Source organism: Panthera uncia, assembly GCF_023721935.1.
Source record: "Panthera uncia isolate 11264 chromosome B2 unlocalized genomic scaffold, Puncia_PCG_1.0 HiC_scaffold_24, whole genome shotgun sequence".
In the NCBI taxonomy this organism is placed as follows: Eukaryota; Metazoa; Chordata; class Mammalia; order Carnivora; family Felidae; genus Panthera; species Panthera uncia.
Window position 1 is genome coordinate 105,566,314 of NW_026057580.1, and position 20,334 is coordinate 105,586,647.

Sequence of the window (20,334 nt, forward strand, 5' to 3'; positions counted from 1 at the left end):
GGGAAGACAAAACACAGCATAATTTTAAAAGATGAAGCTAAAAATGAAAGTTTAAAGTCAAATACAATATCTTCTCTTAAGTGTGACAATGTCCTTTGTGTCATTTGATTCTGTATCAAGTTGCATGTCAAATTTTTAAAATATTGAAATGCCTATTAATAGAGGTTGTTAACTTTTGCTTTTAAGTGCAAATGACATTTTTTATTAACCTGACTTGGAATGTCTAAAATACTTTCATCTTCAGATTCCTTGGAATCCTTTCCTTTATTGGATAAATATTTATTAAGAGCCTATTATTAAGAGCTTGTTGTGTTATTTAGTAACATCAATAACTCTTATTAAGAACACTCTATTAGCCACAGGAGAAACAGAGATGAGCAAATCAATAAAGTTCCTGTTCCCATGGAACTCAACTTCTGCTGGAAGAGACCAAAAAAAAAAAAAAAGCAAAAGAATGTATAGCAGAGAATCAGGGAGTGATAAGTGTTCTGAAGGAAATGAGGATGCAGGAGACAGTGGTTAGAGTGGGGACGTTTGAAGCAAAAGAAGCAAGGTGGCTAATGAATGCCTGGTAAGGAAGTGACCTGAGCAGACCTGAATGGGGGAAGTAAGTCCCATGCCTAGCTTACCGAAGAACAAACTTCCAGTGTATTCTATGACTCCTGGAGAATGCAGATAGATCTAAAGACCCAACTTGTGAAATGATGAACAGTAGAAAAGCAGACCTAACACTGTTGTAAAGACAAAAATCAACTGCCTGTTTTGGCATTACAAGCCACGGGACTCAAAAATCCCACAGACATAGATACTCAGTTATATGGAACTCTGCCAAGGAAAAGTACAAATCCTTACCAAGCAAATTACATGCACAGATAAGAACTCATGCTACCAATAAGCTGTTAACAGAAAAAATATATATATATACGCTTAGGTCATAAACTGTTAGAAATCAAGTTTTCTTCAGAGTTTTGACCGGGTTCTGACCATCTGCAAAAGTGAAAACTTAGGAGGAAAAAATCTAGGTGATTAAACATGAAACAATGAAAGGAAGTCTCAGACTACATCCCTGCCCCGAAATGGAGCGAGCTCCGCGTCTTACACAGAAGGCAGTTTCAACAAACCCCAACTCATCTGTTCCACTCACTGGGTTTGTTGTTTTAGGGCAAATGTGCTCCATGTGACTCTTTATAAAAATGTATCCATTTTTTTAAAAAAAATTTAAAAAAATTTATCCATTTTTGAAATTAATATTTATTGAGTCAGACAGGCCATATTAACACAAAATGTGTATTTAAAAATACATATAATAATGGAAAAATCCCACTCGGTTTTTATAAGAATTTAGAAGTATTTCAGTGTACTTTCACTGTATTATAGATTTTCCAACATCAGATGGTCTTTTAATTTTCTATTTTTAAATTTTGCCAAAAAATATCGAAAAGTAAAGGTAACTATTAAAATGTGAGTCCTTTCTCTTTTCTTCAGCAAAAATGGATATTTTATTTACTCAATAATAATAACTTATATGGGAATAAACCATAGCAAGAATACTATAGAGATGAGTCTTCACATTTGCTCAGTGAAATCTCTAAATTTTCTATGACATTCTATTATTCTCCTTTAGAGTGTCTATATTCTAACTTCCAGTAAACTTATACTTAATGTAAATCTATCAAAATTAAGAAAATGAGCAGAAGCAACAAAAATTAATATGGGGTAAACTTAGTGTTATTTTTTCCCCATATGTTCCTAGAACTATTCAGAAATCTATGACAAACCTTGGAAAGATGAGTACTGCTCCATTAAGAATCACAGTCTAATGACAATTAGGGTGAATGCAAGAGTTAATGGCTGATTTAATCAAAGATTGAGGAAACCAGGTCTGAACGGGGTTTAGGGCAGTTAAGTGCATTCTGGCACTTTGACTTTTACTTCCAAAGGTTCCCCAGTGCTAGCGGAACTAGTCTAAACTAATAAAGCTAAGGGTGCTTGGGTGGCTCAGTCATTAAGTATAGGGCGTAGGCTCCCATGGTTCATGAGCTGGAGCCCCACATTGGGTGAACAGGAGCCCTGCTTCTCCTCTCTCTGCCCCCTCGCTCACTTGCGCCCTCTCTCTCTCTCAAAAATAATAATGATAGTTAAAATAATAATAAGCGAATAAAGCTAAAACTAATAAAGACTCTTAAAATTTTAACTTACCTACATCTCCTGAAAAGTTTCATATAACTCTTTCCTATAGTCACACCCACGATATCCCCTGTGTGAATTGTGATGATTCTTCTCTGTTTATATCGTCCTTTCTGCCTTCTTACTCTCTCCTCTTGGTAAAATTATGTTCATACTTTCCCACGGAGTTCTTAGACATCTCCATGAAAACAACTACTGTGATCATTGTACTCTTCGTTATAGCGCTTATCTTTCTGCTGTAATTCCGTGTTTGCATGTATGTTTCTCTTGTTTGGTTTTAAACAGTCTCCTCCTGTGTGGAAATCATCCTATTCATACTTAAGTACCAATTCAAGAGTAATACAAATTAAATGTAAGTTACATTTTAGGTAGCTATTAGGGAAGCTATTTAGGAAGTACATGTAGGAATGTAGGAAGGAATGTAGGAAGGAATGTAGTAATGTAGGAAGCTACATTTTAGGTAGCTATTAGGGAGCTATTTAGGAAGCAGATAACTTTTCAAAATTAATATGCCAAATGGAGAAAGAGGTTATGAATTTTAATAAATGAGATTTATAAAATTAATTGTACTTGAATGGAGTATGAATTTCCAAAGGGTGGGGTGGAGAACCCCCCTCCCCCAATTTGCTGAATAAATCTAATTGTGAAATGTTGGAAAGTAGTCTCTTTCTCTATCCTATAGAAATTTAACCCAAAGTGCTACAGCTTAGATTTTGGAATCTTCCTATATATGTCGGTAGGAGCTGGAGAAAGAAGAAATGGAGCCTCTCAGCCCAAAAGCAGCCAGAGAGGAAGAAACTTGGTAATTTAGCTGAGGAAATGACGAGAAGGAAATTGTTTCGTGTCTCAGGAACCATGTGGAGTTCCGAGATAAGAAAAACAGTTGCTAATTTGAGTATAAAAGCAGGAAACATGATACACTTGTTTCCTTTTATGCAAACCCAAGTATATGAGGGGTTGTGTGAAAATTATTTTTCTCTTGCTGAACCACAAAGACATAGAATCAAAGTGCTTCTTTCGAACATACTGGCTTTTCTTTTTTTTTTTTCTGTCTCTTCTATTTCTTGTGGATACTATGGCTAATAACACAACAAGTTTAGGGAGTCCATGGCCAGAAAACTTTTGGGGTAAGATATTTTCTTTAACTGTTTTTAATTTAAAATTAGGATGCAGAAAAGGTCCTGCATAATTTATTGAGTGAAAATCTCTTGAGTTAGTTTGTTTACCATAAACTGGTTACTTAACTTTTCATAAGTTTATTATAATAAATATATTCATTTAATGTGTTTAAGGTAGGTTTTGGAGACACTCAAGAAGAATCTGGGCAACAAGTATAGATTTTGTTTGGTGTTACAAAATATAATTAGAAAATAATGAGAATAAAAATGTGAAAAAAGAAAAGATGGAAATAATTGCTGTTTAGAATACGATAATGTGGATTTTGTTGGAAAATTAAGTTTTATTTGTCTTAAGGTTATAAAGTATATGTTTTATTTAATGAAATCAAGAATTGCTGAAGAGGTTATTTTTTCATTGTCAATGTCATACTCTATTTTCCAAAGGAAATCAAAACAACAAAATCTATACTTAAGGACTGTGATGTCATAGATAAAATAAGGAATCTTATTGTGAAATTAAAGGAAGAAAAAACTATAATAAAAAAAGTTCACTTGAAATAACATTACATATAACATTAAAAGGAAGCCTATCACAGAGGAAAAAAGAAACAATACAAAAGTACTTTTTGGCTGAGTTCAGGCACAGCTACTGGTTAAATATCAGTAATGGAGTAGAGCTGAGGTCAAAATTACCAGCTGTTCAAGGCTAAAGAAGGAAAATGCTAAGGAACATGGACTAAGATGTAAATTGACGAGTATTCTTGGATTCAGGGATATTTTAAAAATAAGGGGGACTATTTCAGTTAAATTCAGAAGAAAAATTTAAAGGAATCAATGGAGTTTATGAAGAGATCAATAGCCTTATTTTTTGTCTAGAACAGATTTTTAATTCCCTCAGAGAATTATTTCATACTCTCTTTTGTGATTTGTGGGGATGCTTTGGGAGCTATCAGTGAAACGGAACAGCAATATTGACTGTCCCTAACAACCTCACCTAGCACCTAGCTGTCCGCCATCACAAAAATGTGCATGAAGGGAAATAATTCTTTTTTTTTTTTCTTTTTTACCATCAACCCTTTATGTTTGCTTCAGGCCCGGAAAGGAGGGTTATTAGTGAACACCCTAACATAATCATTAAAAAATAAGAAGAAAGTAAATTATGTTTGCATACTGTTAAGAATGGCTTTGGTAATAAGTAATTCTTGGAAAACCCAACAGCCAATAAGCCTTAAAACTGTGGGAGTCTTAATTATATATATTTGTTACAATACTGCTTGCTATCTTCATTTATAAGAAAAGTGAATGCATTAAACACACACTGAAAAATAGCTAGAATTTGTTTACACCAAATTCATCATTACAAAATTAACTATACAAATTATTAAAAGTAAAGTAGCTCTTACTACAAAAATTAATCTGTGAAAGCCAGATCTATTTTTTTTTTCAGACCATTTGAAGTTAAATTTCAGGTTTACTTAAGTGAAAGGAATCACTAGCCACTGACTAAAACATGGGTAATAATCATAAAATAAACCTGAATTAATAAGACAATGCTTAATTGAAGTCTATTTACCAATCCTAAAAACACTGATTTTTTTGTGTGTTATTTGTGCTTGAGAAGGAATTCAAACTTACTGTTTCAAAGATAGTTCCTAGGTTTTTTTTTTTGTTTTGTTTTTTGGGTTTTTTTTTGTCTTAGTAGGTGAATGCAATGGAAAATAGATGGAAATAATGAAAACCAGGAAGGGGAGTGTTACATTGATAAGCATTAACAAAACCGATGCAACCATGTTGAGCAGATATAGTGTTTGATGATTTGGGGGAAATATATGAAAGATCACATTATTTCTTCTGGGGTAAAAAATACTAAGTGTAAAATGTAAAAATCTAAACATAAATATAGTAAATGTAGAAATTTCCTAAAATATAAATGTAGACCGTTTAAATTTTATTTCTTTTTTATATCTAAATTGGTATCTATTTTGATCACTGATTCCGCAAAAATATTATTTTGAAAATCTTATCAAGTACATTACCATGCATTTGCTATTGTGTCCAATTTCGAATTTAGAGAATAAAGATGAATTGCTGAGAAAAGGAAAACTTGCGCATTGAACTATATAAATTTCTCGAACTTAACGCACTTAAGATGTATGGAAAGTTGTTTTCCAAATATCAGTTTTTGGGGGGTTACTTTAATGAATGCTGAAAAATAAGATAATGATACCAGGTTGTTACCAATAATAATAGCTTGCATTTTCATAGTAGTCACCCACTAGGACTTATTAATGTTGTACAAGCATTACAGTCATTAGTGCAAGAGGAAGCAAAAAAATTGGTTTGAGGCCAACAACACAGCTGAAGGCCACCTGTATTTCTCTCTTTTGCTTTCTTTAATGCATTTTTCTTCTCTGGGAACATTCCCCACCAAAGCAGCAGGAACCAGAACCTGTAAAATTTGCGGCATCCTGCCTCCATGAAACAGTAGACACGTATCCTTAAACTTGGGATTCTCTCTCTCCCTCTCTCTCTGCCCCTCTCCCACTTGCTCTCTCTGTCTCTCTCTGTCTTGTAAATAAGTAAACATATACAATTTTTTTAAATGGCAAAAATGGTCCCAAAATCTTTCTTAGAGAAAAAAAAAAAAAAATGATGCTTTATCCGTTCCTGTAAGTCGGAGAAGATTCACAGAAGGAGATAATCCTAGGAAGGACATGTTAATCATCATTTTCCCCACATTAACTTATTAACTCACTCATTCATTCACCTATCAGTTTATTAGTTTACTCGGAAGCATTGACTGGCCACCCATTATGTATTAGTCAATGTGTTAGGTGTTAGTGATATAAGCAAGGCGTAGTTGGACAATTTCAGGGAGTTCAGGAGAAATGCTACCAACATATATGCAGAAGCAAAAGCACACAAACCACATCTGTAGAGGTGAATGTCTTGAAGCAGATATTTTTATTTTTATTTTTTTTTAATTTTTTTTTTAAACGTTTATTTACTTTTGAGACAGAGAGAGACAGAGGATGAATGGGGGAGGGTCAGAGAGAGAGAGGGAGACACAGAATCTGAAACAGGCTCCAGGCTCTGAGCTGTCAGCACAGAGCCCGACGCGGGGCTCGAACTCACGAGCTGCGAGATCATGACCTGAGCCGAAGTCGGACGCTTAACCGACTGAGCCACCCAGGCGCCCCATGGCAGATATTTTTGAAGTTTTGTGTACTTTCAGTGTAAAAATTTGACCTGATTTAACATAATAATGTTCAATCTTGTGACTTTAGATCTTCCTGTTTTCCTCTTTCGTAGGACCTTTCCCTAAGGTTGGAAAGGGCCTCAGGTGGGGACATTAGAGACTATTAGGGGTATTGGAAGGAGAGGGCCTTTGATTCTTGATCTCATGTTCTGGTCTCTGCTGATAGCTACCAATAACTATTTCTCATCTGTTTTTAGGGCATTGCCCTTTCCTCCCTTGCTTCCACTGCTGAGGGCTCTTACTGTAGAATCCGGCTCATGTGGTCTATGCAAATTTTGTTAATGGCATGGTTTCTCCTTTTTTTTTATGTCCCCTCTAGTCTACTGCTGCCTTTTATTCAGGGACTTTTCCATCTATCTCAGTGGTATAGAACAGTATTGAATGCTCTCCCATAATCCGAGGGTTGTGAAAGTCTCTTGCGGTTAAGCTGTTTATCAAGTGCCCTAAGCCCAGATGTACCAATGTCTACCATCCCCATTTCTACTCTGCCTGTCAGGCACCCAGGGTTTCTCAGAGGGAAAACCCCATTTGGACCGCATTTGGACCCCAGGAAGCTGAGAATGGATACCAGTTTCTCTGGGATTCCCTAAATCAATCTATAACTCATCATGAGCAGAGATGGAGTGATGATCCCTTCTAGTCCCTTACTAGTCACATACTAGGTCAGGAGGGTGGGGGCTACATGGAAGGTTTAATGGCCTGGTAAGAAAAGGAAGAGAGATTGCTCTCTCTCTCACTCTCTGTGAGCATGCACTGAGAAAAGGTCAAGTGAGGTCACAGCGAGAAATAGGTCACCTGCAAGCTATGAAGCTTTCACCAGACCCTGATCATGCTGACACCTTGATCTTGGACTTTCTAGCTCAAAGAACTAAGAAATAAAGGCCTGTTGTTTAAGCCATACAGGCTATAGTATTTTGTATGGCAACCCACATTGACAAGGACATGACTCGTAGACTATGGTTCATTTTTCCCAATACTGTTCTTAGAGTAAAAAGGTATGTTTTTGAGCCCTTTAGACTCTTAGCATTTTGAAATTCCAGCAAACAAACAGAACACTCTTATCTCTCTCAAAATATCTAGTGATTGCAGTAAAGCAACTGTTTTTCAAGGTTTTTACCTATTTGGTTTTCATCCATTCTACATATTTGATAATCCAATTAGAAATTCCAAGGATCAACTTTTTCTTTTTCTATGCATGCTTGCTAACCGTACGAATCCTCTCCAAAGTAATTGAAGAGATGAAGGGTTGTGAACTGATTTATTGGGTAGTCAAGTGTCAAGGGGAGAAAACCTTGGTTAATAGCTGAAAGTTCTATTTCCTGTAGAAAAATGTCTACATTTAATACATTAAATTAAATGTTACAGGTCTACTCTCTGTAGATAGGAGCAGGATGTTCTCAGAGAAACTGGAGACAGTCAGAGTTTATTGAACACAAACCCCAATGATGTCCTCTATATTCCCTCCTCCTAAAAAGCAAGCCAATGTTATTATATTTCAAATGCGTCTTTAATTTGTATTTGTAAAACAAATTAAACATGTGTCCATCATTGGACACGTGTGCATCATTGCACATTAATGGCCTACCAATTATTTCCCTTATCTCAGTTACCCAGAAAGCTTGAAAAACAAGTGTTTACAAATTGTTGTCTTTAAAGCAGCTGCATCTGAATTATATAAATAAATTTGAAAATGCATCTCTCACTGGGCTCCATGATCAGAGATTATGATTCAGTAAGCATGAGCCTAGAAGGCTGCACTGTTTAATAGGTCCCTGACCTTAGAACTCCTGTATCTACATTCAAGAGAGAAATTTGCCTATAATAGTCTTTTCTTGCGATAGTCTTGTCGGGCTTTGGTACTAGTGTTAGGCTGGTCTCATAAAACAAGTTAGGAAGCGTTTTCTTCTATAAGTTATGGAAGTTTGTGTTTTCTAAAACTTTTCCCACTTAAATTAAATTTCCATATATATTGCCTTAAAGTTGTTTGGGATACTCTCTCATATGTTTTTCCAACATTTTATTATAAAAATATTCAAATATAGAGAAACATCAAAGGATGCTTACAGTGAATACCCATACACATACCCCTTAGGTTCTATCATTTACGTTTTTTCTAAATTATTTTTTTAATGTTTTTTTCATTTTTTGAGAGAGAGAGAGAGAGAGACAGAGCATGAGTCAGGAGGGGCAGAGAGAGGGAGACACAGAATCTGAAGCAGGCTCCAGGCTCTGAGCTGTCAGCACAGAGACCGACGTGGGGCTGGAACTCACAAAGGGTGACATCATGACCTGGCTGAAGTCAGATGCTCAACCAACTGAGCCACCCTAGTGCCCCTATCATTTAGTTTCTTACAATAGTTATTTTATTCACCTACCTATTCACTTGCATTTCTTTCTTTTTTTTTTTTTTTAATGTTTACTATTTTTGAGAGACAGAGAGAGACAGAGCATGAGCGGGGGAGGGGCAGAGAGAGAGGGAGACAGAATCCGAAGTAGTCTCCAGGCTCTGAGCTGCCAGCACAGAGCCCGATGCAGGGCTCGAACTCACAGACTGCAAGATCATGACCTGAGCTGAAGTCGGCCCCTTACCCAGCTGAGCCACCCAGGTGCCCCTATTCACTTACATTTCAACGTAGGCTGAAGATGTCAGTATACTTCTTCCTAATTACTTCAGCATGTATCTCATTAATCAGAATTCAATATTTTTTATGTTTTTTTCCTTTTAAAGTCAAATTTACCTACAATGGAATGTGTAAAATAAATAGTAATGAAGTGCACAGATTGTAACTGAACATTTGCTGAATTTTTACAAACATGTACACACCTAAATCACTCTGTCTTCAATCATAGATATTAAATATTATCACAAACCTAAAAAGTTCCCTAATTCCACATCCCAGTCAGTTCCTGTCTGCAACATCCCCAGAAGAAACCATTATTTTGATTTTTTTTTTTCTAGAACAGATTAGCTTTGCCTGTTCTAGAACTTCTGATAAATGAAATAATATAGGATTTACTTTTTTGGCTATAAGAATAGAGCTGTAACAGATATTCTTGTAAGAATCTTTTGTTGATACATGTTTTCATTATTCTTCGTAACTTCCTAGAAGTGGAAGAGCTGGTCATAGCTTTAGTGTAGGTTTGGTTTTATAGAAAATTGTCAGGCCTTTTTCCAAAGTGGTTATGCAATTTACTTTTTGCAAAAATATATGAGGGCTCCAGTTGCTTCAGATCTTTTCCCATAGCTCTTTTTTTTTGTTTTCAACCCTTTATATTGTAGCCTTTCTGGTCAGTATTTAGTTTTATCTTATTGTGGTTTTAGTTTGTATCTTCCTGATGCCTGATGATGGTGAGCAGAGATTGGCAAAGTATGGCTTACTGGCTAAATATGATGCATGACTTGTTTTTATAAATAAAGTTTTATTGGGACAATTGTGTGTTTATGATGTTTTGTGCTACAATAATAGAGTTGAGTAGTTTCAATAACTTATGACCTGAAAAGCCAAAAATATTTGCTCCCTGGGCCTTTAAAGACAAAAATTTGCTGATTGTGACATTGAACATCTTCTCTTGTGCTTATTTGAATTTGAATATATATTTTGAAGAAGAATCTGTTCATTTCTTTGGCGCATTTTTATTTTCTTTATCTTTTTCCTTCTTCTCCTTCTCCTTCTCCTCCTTCCCCTTCCCCTTCCCCTTCCCCTTCCCCTTCTTCTTTTTATTATTGATTATAAAAGTCCTTTATATATTCTGGTGTCAGTCAGTTGTCAGATATATATTTGCAAAGTTTTTTTTTTTTTTTTTAAGTTTATTTATTTATTTTGAAGAGAGAGGGAGGTGGGGCAGAGAAAGAGGAAGAGAGAGAAAATCTGAAGCAGATAGAGCCCTATGTGGGGCTTGAAAGATGAAGCTGAAATCAAGAATCCAAAGCTTGGGGCACCTGGGTGGCTCAGTCAGTTAAGTGTCCGACTTAGGCTCGGGTCATGATCTCACAGCTCATGATCTCACAGCTCGTGAGTTCAAGCCCCGTGTCAGGCTCTGTGCTGACAGCTCAGAGCCTGGAGCCTGCTTCAGATTCTGTCTCCCTCTCTTTCTGCCCCTCCCCCACTCATGCTCTGTCTCTCTCTGCCTCTCAAAATACAGAAATGTAAAAAAAAAAAAAAAAAAAAAAAAGAATCCGAAGCTTAACCAACACACCATCCAGGCAATGTTTATTATCTGTAATGTGGCTTGTAAATGTTTGCTACCTGTCTGTGGCTTGCTTATTTATTTTCTAAAGTGTCTTTTGCTGAGCAGATTTAAAAACTTTTAAGTCTAATCTGTATATCTAGGTATCACCTATCTACTGTGTTTGTGCTTATTTTAAAGAAATTAAAAGAAAATAGTCTTTTATATTTATACTGATACTATTTCTGATGTTCTTTATTTCTTCCTGAAGCTCTAAGTCTTTTAGCTGATATCATTCCCCCTCAATCTAAGGGTTTCCTTTAGCAAAGCTTTTATTTTTTTTATTTTTATTTTTTTCATTTGAGATTTTTTTTTTTCAATATATGAAGTTTATTGTCAAATTGGTTTCCATACAACACCCAGGGCTCATCCCAACAGGTGCCCTCCTTAATACCCTTCACCCACCCTCCCTCCCCTCCCACCCCCCATCAACCCTCAGTTTGTTCTCAGTTTTTAAGAGTCTTATGCTTTGGCTCTCTTCCACTCTAACCTCTTTTTTTTTTTTTTTCCTTCCCCTCCCCCATGGGTTTCTGTTAAGTTTCTCAGGATCCACATAGGAGTGAAACCATATGGTATCTGTCTTTCTCTGTATGGCTTATTTCACTTAGCATAACACTCTCCAGTTCCATCCATGTTAGCAAAGCTTTTAATGTAGTTCTGCTAGTCATGAGTTTTTCTCTAAACCTGGAAGATTATTTATTTCTCCATTATTCTTAACAGATAATTTTCAAGATATAGAAAATATAGTTTGATTGATTTTTTTGTTGCTTTGAAATATGATGGTATCCTATTGGGGATTAGTAGTTGTTCAAATAATTGTTTTTCTGAATGTAATTATGTCATTTTAATTTTTAATTTGGCTGCTGCCAGTTTACCTTTGATCTCCAGCTGTTTGATTATGATGTGCCTGTGTACAGTTCTTTACATATTTCCTGCTTGATATTTCAAGACTCTTGAATCTGTAAACTCATTTCTTTCATTAAGTTTGAAAATTTTCAGTCTTATTTCTTCAATTAGTTTTTAGCTCCATTATATTAAATATTTGTAAATTGTTCCATAGTTCCCTGAGGCTCTTCTCTTTTTCAAGATGGATAATTTCTATTAACCTATTTCTTTTTTTTTTAATTTTTTTTTTACATTTATTTATTTTTGAGAGACAGAGAGAGACAGTGTGAACAGGGGAGGGGCAGAGAGAGAGGGAGACACAGAATCTGAAGCAGGTTCCAGGCTCTGAGCCGTCAGCACAGAGCCCATGCGGGGCTCGAACCCATGAACCGTGAGATCATGACCTGAGCTGAAGTCGGACGCTTAACCAACTGAGCCACCCAGGTGCCCCGTCTATTAACCTATTTCTAAGTTTATTGAATCTTTTCATTGTCATCTTAAGTGTAATGTTAGACTCATTGAGTGATTTTTTTTTTTTTTTTTTTAGTTTTGATGTTCTTTTTAGTTCCATTTGGTTCTTTCTTAGAATTTGTATTTTCTGTTGATATTTCTCACTTTTCACTCTTTTTTTTAAAAAAAAGTTTTTTTTAATGTTTATTTTTGAGAGAGAGAGAGAAAGGCAGAGTGGGCAGGGGAGGGGCAGAGATAGAGGGAGACACAGAATCCGAAGCAGGCTCCAGGCTCTGAGTTGTCAGCACAGAGCCCCATGGGGGGCTCAAACTCATGGGCAGTGAGATCGTGACCTGAGCCGAAATTAGCAGCTTAACTGTCTGGGCCACTCAGGCACTCCTCCGACTTTTCATTCTTTATGAACACTGTCCTTCACATCATTGAACATAAATATACAAGTTGCTTTAAATTTTTTGTGTGCTAATTCCAACATCTGGGCATTTTAGGCTATGTCGTTTGTTTATTATTATTTATTTTTATTTTTTAATTTATATCCAAGTTAGTTAGCATCTAGTGCAATAATGATTTCAGGAGTAGAATCCAGTAATTCATCCCCTATGTATAACATCCAGTGCTCATCCCAACAAGTGTCTTCCTTAATACCCCTTTTCCCATTTAGCCATCCCTTCACCCCCATCCCCTCCAGCAGCCCTCAGTTTGTTGTCTATATTTAAGAGTCTCTTATGTTTTGTCTCCCTCCCTGTTTTTATATTATTTTTGCTTCCCTTCCTTTATGTTCATCTGTATTGTACCTTAAAGTCCTCACATGAGTGAAGTCATATGATATTTGTCTTTTTCTTTTTTTATATTGTAGTATTTATTTATTTATTTTTAATATGAAATTTATTGTCAAATTGGTTTCCATGCAACACCCAGTGCTCATCCCAACAGGTGCCCTCCTCAATACCCATCACCCACCCTCCCCTCCCTCACACCCACCATCAACCCTCAGTTTGTTCTCAGTTTTTAAGTCTCTTATGGTTTGGCTCCCTCCCTTTCTCACTTTTTTTTTTCCCCTTCCCCTCCCCCATGGTCTTCTGTTAAGTTTCTCAGGATCCACATAAGAGTGAAACCATATGGTATCTGTCTTTCTCTGTATGGCTTATTTCACTTAGCATAACACTCTCCAATTCCATCCATGTTGCTACAAAAGGCTATATTTTGTTCTTTCTCATTGCCACGTAGTATTCCATTGTGTATATAAACCACAATTTCTTTATCCATTCATCAGTTGTTGGACATTTAGGCTCTTTCCATAATTTGGCTATTGTTGAAAGTGTTGCTATAAACATTGGGGTACAAGTGCCCCTAAGCATCAGCACTTCTGTATCACTTGGGTAAGTTCCTAGCAGTGCTATTGCTGGGTCATAGGGTAGATCTATTTTTAATTTTTTGAGGAACCTCCACACTGTTTTCCAGAGTGGCTACACCAGTTTACATTTCCAACAGTGCAAGAGGGTTCCCATTTTTCCACATCCTCTCCAGCATCTATAGTCTCCTGATTTGTTCATTTTAGCCACTCTGACTTTTTCTAATTTTGCTTAGCATAATACCCTCTAGTTCCATCCATGTAGTTGCAAATGGCAAAATTTCATTCTTTTAGATTGCCTAGTAATACTCCATTGTATATATATACATCTTTATCCATTCATCCATCGATGGACATTTGGGCTCTTTCCATACTTTGGCTATTGTTGATAGTGCTGCTATAAACATGGGGGTGCATATGTCCCTTCGAAACAGCACATCTGAATCCCGTGGATAAACGCCTAGTAGTGCAATTGCTGGGTCATAGGGTAGCTCTATTTTTAGTTTTTGAGGAACCTCCATCCTGTTTTCCAGAGTGGCTGCACCAGCTTGCATTCCCACCAACAGTGCAAAAGAGATCCTCTTTCTCCGCATCCTCACCAACATCTGTCGTTGCCTGAGTTGTTAATGTTAGCCATTCTAACAGGTGTGAGGTGGTATCTCATTGTGGTTTTGATTTGTATTTCCCTGATGATGAGTGATGTTGAGCATTTTTTCATGTGTTGATTGGCCATCTGGGTGTCTTCTTTGGAGAAGTGTCTAATCATGTCTTTTGCCCATTTCTTCACTGGATTATTTGTTTTTTGGGTGTTGAGTTTGAGAAGTTCTTTATAGATTTTGGATACTAACCCTTTATCTAATATGTCATTTGCAAACATTTTCTCCCATTCCATCAGCTGCCTTTTAGTTTTGTTGATTGTTTCCTTTGCTGTGCAGAAGTTTTTATTTTGATGAGGTCCCAATAATTCAATTTTGCTTTTGTTTCCCTTGTTTCCTGAGACATGTTGAGTAAGAAGTTGCTGCAGTCAAGTTCAAAGAGGTTTTTGCCTACTTTCTCCTCAAGGATTTTGATGGTTTCCAGTCTTATGTTTAGGCCTTTCATCCATTTTGAGTTTATTTTTGTGGATGGTGTAAGAAAGTGGTCCAGGTTCATTTTTCTGCATGTTGCTGTCCAGTTTTCCCAGCACCACTTGCTGAAGAGACTGTCTTTATTCCATTGGATATTCATTCCTGGTTGTCAAAGATTAGCTGGCCATATGGCTGGGCCATACCCAAAGATTAGTGGGTCCATTTCTGGGTGCTGTATTCCGTTCCATTGATCTGAGTGTCTGTTCTTGTGCCAGTACCATACTGTCTTGATGATTACAGCTTCGTAATATAGTTTGAAGTCCAGGATTGTGATGCCTCCAGGCTATGCCTTTGTTGACTACCTTTTCTCCTGAGAATGGGTCACATTTTCCTGTTTCTTCATATGTCAAGTAATTTCATATTGTATCTTTAACATTTAGAATGGGCTTTTGGATTTGGCTATATTACCCTGAAGACTACTTTTTTTCTCATTTGTTTTCATGGGAAAATAACATAGTAGGAACTCAAACCACAAAAACCTATAAAGCCTGTCCTTTAACAAGCAGTTCAGGCTCAGTTTGGTTCAGTTAATTTCTTTATTTTCTCTAGTGATTCTAAATGAAACATGCAGTGTGGTTCTGGAGTTGGGCACAGTTACAGGATATGTTTATCCATAAAATTTTGAGACCCTTCTCTCTGGTATTCTCTTTTCTAAAATTTCTCTCTCATACTCAAACAGCTCTGGTTGCCAAAACCTCTGTCCTGTATTTCTCCAGATTGGAAATACTGCAGATGTTCAGTTGGTGTTTTACCTGCCCACATAATTCAGACTGGAAACTGTCCTCGGGCTAGAAGTTTTTCAAACTAGGAAATTCACCTACTGCCTGCTATTTGAGGCTTCCTTCTTTTTAATTTTTTTTAATGTTTCTTTATTTTTGGGAGAGAGAGAGAGAAAGAGAGAGAGAGAGGGCGGGGGGAGGAGCAGAGGGAAAGGGAGACACAGAATCCGAAGCAGTCCAGTCTCTGAGCTGTCAGCACAGAGCCTGATGCAGGGCTAAAACCCACAAACTGTGAGATCATGACCTGAGCTTAAGTCGGATGCTTAACCAAATGAACCTGGCTATATAATCTGTTCTAATGCCATCTTGTTAATTTCTGATATTGGTAATTCTCTCTCTCTCTTTTTCTTCTTCCTTCCCTTCTTCCCATTTGGTCATTCTTATCAGCAGTTAATCAATTTTTTATTAGATTTTTTTTCATGGAAACCACTTTTTATTAGGCTTTGATAATTCTCCCTCTTTGTTTATTTTCTTTTTTCTATGTCTTTACATTCTGCTTTCTCTTATTTATTTCTCTTACTTATGTATTTCTCTTATTATTTACTGTATTATTCCATTTTACTTGTGTTTGATTTAGTTTTTTTTTTTTTTTTGCTAGCTTTTTGATATGGAAGATTATATAATTGATTTTTCAGCCTTTCTTCTTTTTATTTTTTTAATTTTTTAAGTTTTTAAATTTATTTTGAGAGAGACAAAGACAGCACCAGTGGGGAATGGGCAGAGAGAAAAAGAGAGAGAATCTCAAGCAGGCTTTGCACAGTCACTGCAAAACCCCACATGGAGCTCAAACTCACAAAACCATGATTTCATGACCTGAGCAGCAATCGAATCAGATACTTAACCGACTGAGCCATATAGGCACCCCAACCTTTCTACTTTTTAAATTTATGCCTCCAAAGGTACACATTTTCTTCTAAGCACAGCTTTAAGTGCATATCATGTGTTTTGATATTTCATATTTTTAATATAACTGTTAAAATATTTTCTAATTTTCATCAGATATTTTTATTCAAATATTTTTATAAGTCCCATTCTTTCTTGAAATTGTTCAACTTGTTATGTATTTTCTTTAACATATGAATTCATGGTTATTTTAATAATTGTGTTTGATAACTGTAATATCTTGATAACTTATGGTTATTTTTCTATGATATAGCCGTTCTCTTGGTTTTTGTTCATTTGGTCTTGTCTCTTGGAATGCTTTGTAATTTGTTATTTATGCTTAGTAATGGCTGAAGCATTGTAGAAACAATTTTAGACTCTAAGTAAGTTTACCTTTTTCTAGAAAGGATTAATTTTTCTTCTGGAATTAGTTGGGGTTAGATCTATTTTCATTTTATTTTATTTTATTTTATTTTATTTTATTTTATTAAGATGAAATTTTAAATAGGGTAATCAGGTTAAGTCTATATAAGAAGGTGACGTATGAATGAAGACCTGAAGTTAGCCACGGAGATACCTGGGGAAAGAATTTCAGAAATAGGTTACAACCAGCGCAAGGTTCTGAGTCAGGAGCATATCCAGTATGTTGAAGGAACAGCAAAGAGGGTAGTGTGGATGGAGCTAAGACAGAGGAAGGGTAAAAATGAGCAAAGATAATTGGGAACAGGTCAACTTGGAACTTTAAGAACATTTTTAGGAGTTTTCTTTTGCTCTGGGAGAAGTGGAGGGTTTAGAACAGAATAGTGTGATTTGACTTCTATTTTCAAAGGTTCACTTTGGCTACTGTATTGGAATAGAGGGTTAGGGAATGGTGGGAATGACAGGGTCAGAGGTGATGGTCATGTTGGACTAGGGAGGCAACAGAATAGATAGAAGTTGAATTCTGCATATATTGTGGGAAAAAACCATATAGGATTTTCTGGAAGATAAGCTACACATAGAAAATACCAACACTTTGTTTATTTTATTATGATTAATCAAGTTTTCTGTGCCCTATTATTCTCTCAAAATATTTTTGTCAAATTCTTCTTATTGCATGAACCATCCTCCTGTATACTCTAAGGTACCAAGAACAGAAGAGCTTTATTTGGCATTAGCTGGGCTTCTGATTCTTAAAATTGCAAAGGGTATTGTGAATTGATCCATGTTCCTTTCTGTTGACACTGATAAAATCATTCTTCAGATTTGGAACAGTTCAACTCAAAGCCACTAGATGGTGACCTCTACTAAATTTTAATACTAATGGACAGACTTTGAAGCATTGATGTACTGAAAACCAGATTCAATATTAGAATCTTAGAATTGAAAGATACTATACTGGCCATTATTTATAGGTCAGCAAGTACCAAATGACTTGAGTAAGTCATACAACCATTAGTAGAAATAGTTATTATTCACTGAAGACTTATATACCAGCCCCTTGCTAGTTGTATAGATATACATTACAAAATCAGGATAAGGATATCTAATTTGTATTTTTACCTTACTGAGGTTAGAATGTGTACCTTTTACCTTCAAAGGGAGATCTTAAGATTATTGATAAATAAGAAGGTAAATTGTCCTTCAAAAAGGAGTATCTGTGCCAATATGTGTGTATTTTTTGGGTATATTGTTTTAATAGTACATTTAAAAAAAAAAGACTTCCAGAATTTGTTATCAAAAATCTGCCAGAATGGAATTACATATATGAAAATTTAAAGCTACATGGCCAAGAGATGCTGTTTTCATTATATGTTTTCTGTATTCCAGTTTGGTTCAGAAAAATCATTAACTACAGTTGAATTAAAAAAAATTCCTATGGAAGACCATTCTGGAACAGGCTATACTAAGGTTATGGCTTGAACAGATAAAGGGGATTAAGAGTACATTGATCCTGATGAGGACTGAGAAATGTTTGGAATAGTTGAATCATTATTTTGTACACCTGAAACTAATAGAACATTGTGTGTTAATTAAACTTGAATAAAAAATTCAAAAATATGACTTGACATTTCTTTCTTATTGCTTTTCTGGATTTTTACACAGTTTATGCAGTTTGGATGTAAGGGAGCTTAAGAAGATAGATAAGGGGAGCCTGGGTGGCTCAGTCAGTTGTGTCCGACTTCAGCTCAGGTCATGATCTTGTGGTTTGTGAGTTTGAGCCCCACGTTGGGCTCTGTGCTGACAGCTCAGAGCCTGGAGCCTGTTTCGGATTCTGCATCTCCCTCTCTCTCTGTCCCTCCCTTGCTTGTTCTCTCTTTCTCTCAAAAATAAACACTAAAAAATTAAAAAAAAAAGAAGATAGATAAGCTTTTTACCATATAGTTCAGCAAGTCTTAGACATTCTTACGTCATTATTATAGTTCACAGTTATTAAAAAAATTCTGCAAGTATGGTAGCAGCATAGGAATTAGTACGATTGGGGCCCCTGGGTGGCTCAGTCGGTTAAGCTTTGGGCTCAGGTCATGATCTCGTGGTTTGTGAGTTCGAGCCCCGGGTGGGGCTCTGTGCTGACAGCTCGGAGCCTGGAGCCTGCTTTGGATTCTGTGTCTCCCTCTCTCTCTCTCTGCCCCTCCCCTGCTTACGCTCTGTCTCTCTCTGTCTCTCAATAATAAATACACGTTAAAAAAAATACTAAGAATTAGTACGGTAATTTCTAATATGAATATTTGACTAACTTCACGGGTTAGGAAGCCATTTTCATGGTATGTGCACTCAAGTGAACAACAAAAATTAAGCAAATCCATATAAAAGCAGCATGATTTTTTTCTGTCATTTTTATAACTTCTGCTCCATCTTATCTTAATTTATATTCATTCAAAATGTAACTGGTTTATTACTAATGTATATATGTTATTCTCATGATTCTCATGTACATTTAAAATTTATCATTTAATCTTTTCAGATATCTCTATAACCCTATACAGTCTTCTATTTATAATAGTAATAAAATATTTTGAGTTATTATTACCTATACTGCCTGCCATTTCCCTAAATTTCAGGCATAAATTTCAGGCATAACACTGTACATCTACAGTGTTAAATATGATATTTAATATTATAACATCATAAATATTATAATATAGAAATATTATAAAGCCATAAAGAAGAATCATTTAAAACAGATTTATTGCCAAATTGCACTCCTAGAAATATTGTTCTAGTTTTAGTGCCACAAAAATGCTTTTATTCACAAACTGAAATTTTTCATTTAAGAAAATTTTGATGAATGAATATATTCTATAACACTGGTCTGCTAGAGTTTGGATATTACCCTTGTTTTCTTATATCAGACTAGTATATTTTGGAAATCAGTCATCTGGCACATAAATATATTTCTTACTCTGCGTGTTTTGGTTGCCTTTGCTAATTTTCTCCATCAATTTCAGAGACAAGACATTATTTTCCCTTGATTGTACATTTGAAAAGTATCTAACTTTTTTCTTGAAATTAAACCTTATGCTATTTTTCTCTTTTTTAAATGTTTTTAGTTATTTTTGAGAGAGAGAGACAGAGATACAGAGAGAGACACAGAATCTGAAGCAGGCTCCAGACTCAGAGCTGTCATCACAGAGCCTGATGCAGGGCTCAAACTCATGAACCGTGAGATCATGACCTGAGCCGAAGTCTGATGCTTACCCAGCTGAGCCACTTAGGCGCCCCAAACCTTATGCTGTTTTTCAATAAAGATAAACCACTGAGAACATTTTATTTGTCAGAAGAGACAGCAATAGAGAGGCTCAAAGGATACAAACACTGAGACCATCTATAGGAACTCCTATAACCCTTAAAGGCCTTTATTGGGTAACTGAATCTATTTTCTCTTTAAAGATTCTAGTTTTATCCCCATTTAGTTGAAGTGAAGTGAATATATCTCTTTAATATCATCTATTATATCTGCTTATAGCCTGAGATATTTAGAATCCTTGATCAGACCATAGTGGTAACATTGGTTTACAGAAAAACAGGGGCATATACTCTGTAAACTTGAATATTTGTCTTTTCATTTTAT

At 35.8% G+C, this 20,334-nt stretch overlaps 1 protein-coding gene across 2 annotated transcripts in view; it reads left to right on the forward strand.

Moving 5' to 3' along the window:
• MYCT1 (MYC target 1) overlaps nt 1-20,334 on the forward strand; it is an 81,752-nt gene that overhangs the window by 51,830 nt on the left and 9,588 nt on the right. The window contains exon 1 of one of the 2 annotated variants that reach the window (XM_049653102.1): nt 3,111-3,314. The exons of the other annotated variant lie outside the window; for it this stretch is intronic. Coding sequence (XP_049509059.1) covers nt 3,137-3,314 — 178 coding nt within the window. The 5' untranslated portion in view covers nt 3,111-3,136. Of the gene's footprint in view, nt 1-3,110; nt 3,315-20,334 lie in introns of those variants that run through there. 2 annotated transcript variants of the gene reach the window in all.